General features: G+C 42.8%; 1 protein-coding gene across 2 annotated transcripts in view; it reads left to right on the plus strand.

Moving 5' to 3' along the window:
- The window catches only part of Arfgap3 (ADP ribosylation factor GTPase activating protein 3), a 51,860-nt gene that overhangs the window by 26,930 nt on the left and 13,966 nt on the right, over positions 1-10,964 (plus strand). For both annotated transcript variants that reach the window (XM_013348896.2, XM_005354444.2), the window contains exons 8-9: positions 1,757-1,803; positions 6,743-6,882. In XM_013348896.2, coding sequence (XP_013204350.1) covers positions 1,757-1,803; positions 6,743-6,882 — 187 coding nt within the window. The remainder of the gene's footprint in view (positions 1-1,756; positions 1,804-6,742; positions 6,883-10,964) is intronic.

Raw genomic sequence — 10,964 nt, forward strand, 5'->3', positions numbered from 1 at the left:
GTAGCTCAGCAGCATGGTGCTTGCTTAGTATTCCTGAGGCCCTGGTTCAATCCCCAGCATCAAAACTGTTTTTTAAAAGAGAAAACAAAGACAGGGGTGCAATCATTACTTGATTATCAGGGCTCTGGAGTAGAAGAAAAGATCTTGACGGAAGTGGGGCTCATCACCTGGGACACCTGGCCCAACTCTGGGAGCTCCCCTGCCCCAGACAGTGCAGTCATCTCATCAACCTGATAAGGCTGGCATGGAATAAGCAAAATCTTCTGAAATTGGGGCCACAGAGCTGCGTTTTTTCATCACGTAGGAGTGCTCTGAAGATTGAAGTTGGAGGGCTGCTAGGCTCTGTCATCCCCTGGGAGCAAATGACAGAGGATGCCAAAACCCCATCACAGAGTATGGCTGGAGCCCAAGGCTGGACAGAGCTTAGATGGCATGGGGTGGGGCAGTGCTTCCAAGGGCCACAGATAGCAAACAAGGCTCAAGGTAGCAATGGACAGCAAAGAGGCCACAAGCAGCAGAGAAGGCATCCAAAGAAACCATAGAAACAGGGGCTAGAGAGGGGGCCTGGTGGTGAAGATCACTGGCTACTCTTGCAGAAGACCCAGGTTCAGTTTCCAGTCTGTAACCTTAGTCTCAGGCAATCTGATGCCTTCTTCTGGCCCCTGGAAACCCCAGGCACACAGATGGAACACAGGTAAATGTGCAGGCAAACACCCACACACAAATAAAAGCAAGAATCCCAGGAGCAGGCCGGCTCCTCTGCTGATAAAGGAGCTCTCAGCTGCTTCCTGGAGAGTAAATGAGAAGGCAAGGTGGTGGCCCTGGGGGAGAGCCTCAGAGCAAAGGTACCTTGGCCAGTGCCAGCTGCAAGTGTGCAGGGCTGTGCAGCTGCAGTCAGGCCAGGGTGATGGAGCATCCCAGTGAGGCACTCGAGTCTCAGCACCTCTCAAAACAGGCATGTGAAGACTGTTTATTTAAGAATGTTGGATTTCTATGTCAGTCATCATGGGTCACATGTTCTTACCTATATGAGAGAAGGACTTTTGAATTCTTAGGTGCTTTAGAACATAACATAACCATATAGTCTTTGAGAATCACAACTCTTTAGGTCTGATAAGAAAATTTGATTAAAAATGGTCTTCCCAAGAAAGGGGTTCAGGGTCCTTGCAGATATGGGGGATCAGGACAATAAATGTTTAAGGGCTGACATTAGGCTGTATCACACAGAGAAAGAACCCCAAGTCCAGGCCTTGTCTCACCCGGGTGATAGCTGTACTTTAGAAGTTCTTGATGCATATAATTCAATAGGAGAGTTAGCTCCTCTTAAAATTATTTTTATTACACTTTAGTTATCTGTGGAGTGGGGTACATGCTATGGCATGTATATGGAAGTCAGAGGACAGCTCGCAGGAGCCCACCACATGGGTCCTGGGATCAAACTCAGGTTATCAGGCTTGTCAACAAGTGCCTGTACTCACTAAACCGTCTCACAGAAGAGTGTTTTTAATGCTTGTGGAGAGCAGGTCCTGGGATAAGCACAGACTGTTTCTCTAGTGTGTACTCAGAGCAGGTGTTTGCTCTGAGCTGCAGTGGTATATGGTCATACCCTGACTCTGTGCTGATGAAGCCCTGTGAACCTGAGAACATGCCTGACAACATACACAAGCAAGGCATCTTATTTATAAGACACACTAGAATAGAAAAGTAATGCATAAAATTCTATCTGTCTGACTTCTTTTTTTTCTCCCTTTGGCAGAAGTTTCATCTATTATAAAAAAGAAACCAAATCAAGCAAAAAAAGGAGTAAGTATTACATTGTGTAAAAAATACAGGAATTTGGCTCTTAAGACTAGAGATCCATTTTCTCTTACAAATTTTTTTTAACTGGCATATACTCACTGCACATGATACTGGCTTTCATAAATCACTATGATGGTACATGTCTTTAATCCCATCACTCAGGAGACAGAGGCAGGTGGATCTCTGTGAGTTGGAGGCCAGCCTGGTCTACAGAGTGTGTTCCTGGTCAGCCACAGCTACACAGTGAGACCTGTCTTTAAAAAGAAAAAAGGAAGGGAAAAAAAAACTATATTGTGTAGATAGAGACTGTGCTCTCCTTTTCCAGCCACTCAGAAACTATCTTAATTACAACACTGGCCAATGACTCAGGTGTATTTCTAGCTAGCTCTTACATCTTAAATTAACCCATTTCTATTCATCTATATACCACCGAGACCTTTTGGGGGGCCTTATTCCATCAAACCACATTATCCTGGAAGGAATCTACAGGTTCTCATCTCCTGTGAAAACAAAAGCAGAACCTCTTTTACAAAGTAGCACATCCTTAGACTCAAAATTTGAAGTCAAGGTACTTTTAAAGTATATATGTAGGTTTAGCTTAGCAGCCCCCAGAATCAAATGTCTCTCTGCAGTCAAAGGACTCAAAGAAACCGTAATAATATACATAATCCAGACTCTCTGTGTATTTTCCATCTTTATGTGGTTTAATTTTCTTTACTCCTTTAATCTATGACTGTCTGTACTCTTTTTTTTTTAAAGATTTATTTATTTATTATGTATACAACATTCTGCCTTGATGTATGCCCACACGCCAGAGGAGGGCGCCAGATCTCAGTACAGGTGGTTGTGAGCCACCATGTGGTTGCTGGGAATTGAACTCAGGACCTCTGGAAGAGCAGCCAGTGCTCTTAACCTCTGAACCATCTCTCCAGCCCCCTATGTACTCTTTTATATTACTTTTACTATCTCTTTAAAGACTTTGTTTAGTTCGAGACCAGCATGGTCTATAAAAGCTAGTTCCAGGACAGGCTCCAAAACCACAGAGAAACCCTGTCTCGAAAAACCAAAAAAAAAATAAAAAAATAAAAAATAAAGACTTTGTTTGATTTTTTTAAAACTATTTATTTTTATAACTGTCTATACTCTTTTTCTTCTCTCTCACAGTGTACGTACATTTATCCAACACTATGACCCATTCAGAGGTGTTCTTCCTCTGAATCTGTCTTTATTGCATATCTGTAATCATTTTCTGAGTAGGAGCTCTTTTTTTTTTTTTTTTAATGCTAAGTGGACGTAACTAGGACCAACTTCGTGGCCCTGTCTGTTTGGTCCACCCAGTCCAACATGGTGGAGGCATGTTCAAAGCCTCTGCAAGCCATGCTCATGGTCCCAGCTCCAGGGACGCAGCGGGTATATGTTACCACTAAACAATTTGTAACACACTGCTCACAGACCCCGTTTAAGTGCTCTGTAGCAGAACCTCCTGAAAGAACCAGAGTTGTTTGTTCTGCCAGCACAAACCGGGAAGCCAGATCTTAAAGAAGCTGTGCCATTTTGCCACTAACACTAAGTCAGAAAACCTTCTCATAAAGGAGCCATGCCTTTGCTTACCACTAGCAAACAGAGCCCACATGAGAAAATGTTGCTACCAAGAAGCTGCACTTAACTCTGTTCTTTTGTGTCTAGAATTCCTTCCTAAGCTCTCTCGGGTTTTATGTGGATGTAGTTGAGCACCATTTTGTAAACAGAGACTGCTTGTTTGTCTTTTGGCTGCTCAGAGCCAAATAATGATACAGAAATTATATTAATTATGGCACTGCTTGGCTAATAACTTAGGCATATTCCTGGCTAACTCTTATATCTTAAATTAACCCATTTCTATTAATCTGTGTACCTCCATGAGCTGTGGCCTACTGGTAAAGTGATCTGGCATCTTCCTGCTTCAGTAGCTACTTTCTGACTCTGCCTGCTCTCTCTCTACATCTCTGTTTGGTTTTCCAGCCTAGATTTAATCTGCTAAGTCATTGGCCAAAACAGCTTTATTCATTAACCAATAAAAGCATCACATATACAGAAAGACATCCCACATCACTTTCTTCTGTGTCCTGCAGAATGTCTATCAGTTTCTTTGGTGAAGCAGGAGCCCTTAAAGGATCGTTCTTTCTTTTGGAAGGTTTAGAAGTTACTTTTCTGTGGGTCTTGCATGTCCAGTTCATACAGCATACTATCAAGCAGTCCAGGAAAGAACAGTTTCTTGCCCAAATGGCTAACCTTGTCACATTGAAGGCAAATTCCATAACGAGTCCTCCGATGCCCATCAACCTCTCTGACGTGATTGGTGCTGCCAGAAGCAGACGTGTCTCACTGTTGAGAAAAGTCTTAATTTCTTAAAACACTTTAAATGCCGTATTCTGTAGGTCTTTGAAAGATACATATCTATCTAAAATATATCTCTGTACATTTATAAAATCTAATATGACTACAAGTTTGACTGTTATAGATAACTATTTATTAATCCATAATTTTTAATTATTACATTTTTAAATGAACTGTATAAACATAATACCTTAAACAAAAGTAGAAATATACATATAACAAAATTGACCTTAAATTTTTATCAGTAAACCAAAGTCTGTACCATTGTATTAATTTCTTTATCATATCCCCTTTTTTTCTTTAGGAAGACCTTGACTGTTATCATTAAATCCTTATTATCAACCCACTTTAGATGAAAACAAACGTTTATAAACAATATTTGGGAATGTGAGTGTAGTTTTTAAGATTACTTCCTGCTGATTGGGGATGCTGGTAATCAGGTCTTTCATGGGGTATCCTGTGTAGTTGGTTCATTTCAGCTGTCAGAGGTCTTGTTTGGTCAAACCATATGAGCTGATAAGGAATCCGCAGCTTTCTATACTCTGTGGAAACAAACACAGAACCTCTCTTCCAAAGTAACCTGTCCTTAGACTTAAATTTTGAAGTCAAGATACCTTTAAAATATATATGTTGGTTTAGCTTAGCAGTCTGTACAATGAAATGTATTTCTGTACTTATCTCATTCACAGTCAAAGAATTCAAAGAAAACACAACAATATACATAATCTAGACTCTGTGTATTTTTATTTTTTAATTTTTTTGAGACAGGGTTTCTCTGTATATCTTTGGCTGTACTAGAACTCACAGAGATCTGCCTGCCTCTGCCTCCCAAGTGCTGGGATTAAAGGGGGTGCCCAACTACTCTATTTCCTTTTTTTTTTTTTTCAGGACTTTCTCTATCCTCTTTCTTTTCTCTCACAAGCCTATGTATATTTTTAAGCACACTGTAAACTACTTAGAGGTTTTTTTTTTCATCTGAATCTATCTTTACTGTATATCTCTTTTTCTGACCACGTTTGCTAAACAGTATGGCTAGGATTAAAACTGCGGCCTTGGCAGCCGACTCCACCCCATTCCTTACCCTTTTGAGAATCTAGCTTCATGGCAGAGGTACTGTTGGGAGCCACATTTATTGTCACAATTCTAGGAGTTTCTAGGTCCATGTCACCACCAAGAAGCCTGATTAAACACCATGTAAGTGTTTAATGGCAGAGCCTCTTAAAAGAGCTGCAAGATTTTAGCCACTAATGCTGAGTCAGGAAGCATCCCTTAAAGGAGCTGCACCTCTGCCTGCTGCCAGCAAACAGAACCTACCAGAGAAAAGACACCTACCAAGAAGTTGCACTTGACTCTTTTTTTGTCTGTCAAGAATCCTTTTTTTTTTTATGGGGCTGGCCAGATGGCTCAACAGTTAAGAACACTGGGTGCTCTTCCAGAGGTCCTGAGTTCAATTACTAGCACCCACATGGAAGCTCACAACCTTCTATAACTGTAGTCTTATGTGATCTGATGCCCTCTTCTGGTGTGTGGAGGTATATGCCAACAAAGCATCCCTATACATAAAATAAATATATCTTTAAGAAAAGAGGGAGAGAAAAAAATAATCCTTTTTTTTTTTTTTTTTTTTTTCGAGACAGCCTTTTTTTTTTTTTTTTAAGCTTTCTCAAGCTTTATGTGGAGAGTCTTGCCAAATGTTTGGGGCCTGTTTGTAGGCACAGATTGTGCTTTTGTTTCCTTGCCATCCAGACCCAAATAATCACACACAAACTAAATTAATTACAACACTGTTTGGCCAATGGTTCAGAAATATTCCTAGCTAGCTCTTACATCTTAAATTAACCCATTTCTATTAATCTTATGTATCCCCGTGAGGAATCTTTCTCATTCGGCAGCTACATGGTGTCTCCTTGACCCTGCCTACTCTCTATATAACTATCTCTGTTCAGATTTTTTTCACCTGACTTTACTGTGCTAAGCCATTGGCCCAAACAGCTTTATTCATCGACCAGTAAAAGCAGCACATATGCAGAAGGATGTCTCACATCAATATTGGGATTCATCTTGCCCTGAGCAGAGCAGTACCCTCACTTATTTTGAGCCATAACACAATAAATGTGGTGGTTTTGTTCAGTGAGTATTATACTTAGCATTTTCTAGAATACATGTTTAACCTTGTCGTCTGTCTGTGGCCAAGTAGAGATGCCTGTGAGGACCAGAGGGTGGCTTTGTGAAGAATTCTCCCTTACAGCGATGCCTGCAGTAAGGGAGTCATTCTTGCAGGCAAGGGTTGGAGTGGGAGCACCCATACTCCCCCTCTTCTCCTATACCCATTCTAGCTCCATCTCGCTCGGCAGTCCTGGATACTGCCTTGATTCCCATGGATCCCATGTATTTCATTCAGTGTCATCATCTGTGTGTGGGGTAAGGAGACTGCCAGCCTCACTGAGGAGACTAAGCAGGAGAAGGAAATGCTTGTCACAGTCCTGGCAGGTCACAGGCCTCAGAGTGTATTGCTGCAGCTGTAGGTTTTAACTCTGGGTAGAATAAAATCTTACATATATTGCAGCTTGGAGCCAAAAAAGGAAGCTTGGGAGCCCAGAAACTGACGAACGCATCCTTCACTGAGATCGAGAAGCAAGCACAGGCTGTGGATAAGAGGAGGGAGCAGGAAGGCCTGGCCAGGAGCGCACCGAAAGAGGAGTCCATGTGAGCTTCCTTTGCTTCTGCCGTCTATGCTTTGACTTTTTTTTTTTTCTTTTTTGAGACAGGGTCTCTCTGTAGCTATGGAGCCTGTCCTGGAACTAGCTCTTGTAGACCAGGCTGGCCTCGAACTCACAAAGATCCGCCTGTCTCTGCCTCCCGAGTGCTGGGATTAAAGGCGAGCGCCACCACCACCCGGCTTATGCTTTGACTTTTAACTTGGTTTGTTTTCCAGATACCCTGTATTTTTGGTGAGTGTGCTATTCAGGGTATAGTTTCATGAAAGTTTGTGTTGGCATGTGTGTTGGAAGGTTCAGGACTGATGGCTCTGGGAAGCAGCAGTGGACCCTGGGGGAGCCATGGGCAGGAATGGTAGATGGGGCACAGTATCAGGAAGATGCCAGTTGTTATCCAGGGAGGCAACTACAACAGAAAGACAGGCTAGAGCAGAGGTTCTCAGCCTGTGGTGCACGAACCCTTTGGAGTCAAACAACCCATTCACAGGACTCACCCAAGACCATTGGGAAATAAGATATTTACATATAACTCACAATAGTAGCCAAATTACAGTTGTGAAGTAGCAATGAAAATAGTTGTATGGTTGTGGGTCACTACAACATGAGAAACTATATTAAAGGGTTGCAGCATTAAGACGGTTGAAAACTACTGGGCTAGTGGCCCAGTACCCACTTAGCATGCATGAGGGTCTGTAGTCTGTCCCCAGGACAGACAGACTGTCGGGAATGCTGGTAGGACACAAGTGTTGTAAGGCTGTTGGTAGCAATGGGAAAGCAACTGAGGCTCGGGCTGTAGCTCAGTTGAAGAGCACTAGCCTGGAGTATACAAGAGCATTCACAGAGCATGCGCCCCCACAGCAGAGTAGAAGGAAACTGAATGTGTCTCCTGAATAAAGGATGTGTGTCCTCACAGTGTGATCTGATAGCTAGGAAAAGAATGAATACCTGGATGCACATTGAAAGTTTACCCAAAGAAAGCACACACAAAACTACACAGAGTGTGATTCTCCCCATAGGAGATGTCTAACAAGCAGATCAGAGTTAGAGGCCGAGGAGGGAGAGCAGGTACTGTCAGTGCAGAGGAAAAGACAGCAGGGCCCTGGGTTTTAGTTTAGTTTTGTTTTTTAATGTATCTGTTTGTGTGTGTGTGCGGGCACATATACACAAAGTCACTACATATGTGGAGGTCAGAGAACAACATGGCAAGAATAGGGAGCTCAGGGATCAACTTAGGTTGTCACACCAGGTGAGTCTCCCCCCTGGCTGGGGAGCTGTATGGACCATCTCCTGTGAAGTCTCATTTATATGTAAACTGTCTTCCAGAGTCTTCTTTCTGTGGAGTCCTGTTTTTGTGTGGACCTTCTTCTGCCAAGTGTTGTTTCTGTGTGGACTGTCTTCTGCGGAGTCTCGTTTATATATAGACTGTCTTCCAAAGAGTCTTGTTTCTGTGTGGATTGTCTTCTGTAGAGTCTGATTTTTTTTTTTTTTTGTGCGAACCATCTTCTGTGGTGCTTGTATCTGTGTGGACTGTCTTCCATGGGGTCTCATTTATATGAACTGTCTTCCAGGGAGTCTTGTTTCTGTGTGGACTGTCTTCTGTTGTACTTGTTTCTGTATGGAGTATCTCCTGTAGAGCCATGTTTTTGTCTGGACTGCCTTCTAGGGAGTCTTTTTTCTGTGTAGACTGTCTTCTGAAGAGTCTTGTTTCTCTGTGAACTGTCTTCTGTGGAGTCTCGTTTTTGTGTGGATTGTTTTCTGGGGAGTCTCGTGCTTGAGTAGACTGTCTTCTGTGGTGCTTGTTTCTGTATGAACTGTCTCCTGTGGAATCTTGTTTCTGTGTAAACTGACTCCTGTGATGTTCTGTTTCTGCGTGGACTGTCATCTGTGGCATTCTGTTTCTGTGTGGACTGTCTTCTGTGGTAATTGTTTCTGTGTGGACTGTTTCCTGTGATGTCTTGTTTCTGTGTAAAGTATCTTTTGTAATGTTCTGTTTTTGTGTGGACTGTCTTCTGTGATGTCCTGTTTCTATATGGACTGTCTCCTGTGATGTCCTGTTTTTGTGTGGACTGTCTTCTGTAATGTTCTGTTTCTCTGTGGACTATCTTCTGTGGTGATTGTTTCTGTGAGGAGTATCTTCTATAGAGTCTTGTTCTTGTGTGGACTCTCTTCTTGTTTCTCTGTGGACTGTCCTCTGTGGTACTTGTTTCTGTGTGGACTGTCTCTCGTGAGATCCTCTTTTTGTGTGGACTGTCTTCTGTGGTGGTTATTTCTCTGTGGACTATCTTCTGTGGTGATTGTTGCTGTGTGGAGTATCTTCTATAGAGTCTTGTTCTTGTGTGGACTCTCTTCTTGTTTCTCTGTGGACTGTCCTCTGTGGTACTTGTTTCTGTGTGGAATGTATCTTTTGAGATCTTCTTTTTGTGTGGACTGTCTTCTCTGGTGGTTGTTTCTTTATGGATTGTCTCCTGTGATGTTTTGTTTCTGTGCAGACTGTGTTCTATGATGTTTTGTCTCTGTGTGAAGTATCTTCTATGGAGTCCTGTTTCTGTGTGGACTGTCTTCTGTGGAGTCTTGGTTTTGTGTGGACTGTCCTCTGCAGTGATTGTTTCTGTGTGAACTGTCTTCTGTGATGTTCTGTTTCTGTGTGGACTGTCTTCTGTGATGTTCTGTTTCTGTGTGGACTGTCTTCTGCGGTGCTTGCTTCTGTGTGGACTGTCTTCTGTGGAGTCTTGGTTTGGTGTGGACTGTCCTCTGCAGTGATTGTTTCTGTGTGAACTGTCTTCTGTGATGTTCTGTTTCTGTGTGGACCATTTTCTGTGCTGCTTGTTTCTGTGTGGACTGTCTCCTGTGATGTTTTGTTTCTGCGTGGACTGTTTTCTGTAGAGTCTTGTTTCTGTGTGGACTGTCTCCTGTGGAGTCTTGGTTTTGTGTGGACTGTCCTCTGCAGTGATTGTTTCTGTGTGGACTGTCTTCTGCTGTGCTTGCTTCTGTGTGGACTGTCTCCTATGATGTCCTGGTTTTGTGTGAACTATCTTTGATGGTGATTGTTCTGTGTGGAATATGTTCTGTGGAGTCTTTTTTCTGTGTGAGCTGTCTTCTGTGGTGCTTGCTTCTGTGTGGACTCTCTCCTGTGATGTCCTGGTTTTATATGGACTGTCTTCTGTGGTGTTCTGTGGATTGTCTCCCGTAGTATTCTGTTTCTGAATGGGCTGTCTTCTATGATTGTTTCTGTGTGGGCTGTCTCCTGTCATGTCTTATTTCTGTGCAGACCATCTTTTGTAATGTCCTGTTTCTGTCTTGACTGTCTTCTGTGGTGCTTGTTTCTGTATGGACCATCTTCCGTGGGATCTCTTATCTTCCTGTGTTTTTTATCTGATTTAGCTAGAATTGTAGTCCACTGAATAACGGGCAAAACAAATGACCCTGATTTGTGAGGTTCTTTCAAGGTACAGTTTAGATGACATTTATTGAAATTCTTACAACAGTACCTGGAGCACAGTAGGAGTTCAGTTAGTGCCACTGGCACACAGCAGGTGCTTAGCAGTGTGACTTGTTTCTGTTTGTTCTGATGTTGGTTTGCTGAGTGAAACTCAGAGACTAAGCGTGGATGGTTTGAGATTATTTTCCTGTTGAGCTCTCAGAATGCCAGGGGCAGCACTGACCTGTGTAGACAGACTTTCTCTATGACAGGAGTGAAGTGTAAGACTTGAATTTCTCTTTTCATTGCTTTCTGACCAGGGCAGAGGCAGGTAGTGCAGCTGTTGGGAAGTGGCTCTGCCTGTGCTGCCAGAGCTTGAAGTAAACTCAAAAGCCTGGTGAGACAAGAGCTGCGGGATGCGCCCACGCCCTCCTTTGTGTGATCAGGAAGCTGGAGAAGCAGGACACAGAGAGACTAGCATGGGATGCATGGGATGCTGGCCATACCCACCTTCCATGTGTCTGTCTTTAGGATACATTGAAAGCACATTGAAGAGAGCTTAGCTTGCAGCTTGAGGGTGTAGTAGTACTTTCTCATCATGGCCACCAGCCACAAATAAGAACATAAGACACTTAGTATCAATTTTTTTTTTT

Source organism: Microtus ochrogaster, chromosome 15, assembly GCF_000317375.1.
Source record: "Microtus ochrogaster isolate Prairie Vole_2 chromosome 15, MicOch1.0, whole genome shotgun sequence".
Classification (NCBI taxonomy): domain Eukaryota; kingdom Metazoa; phylum Chordata; class Mammalia; order Rodentia; family Cricetidae; genus Microtus; species Microtus ochrogaster.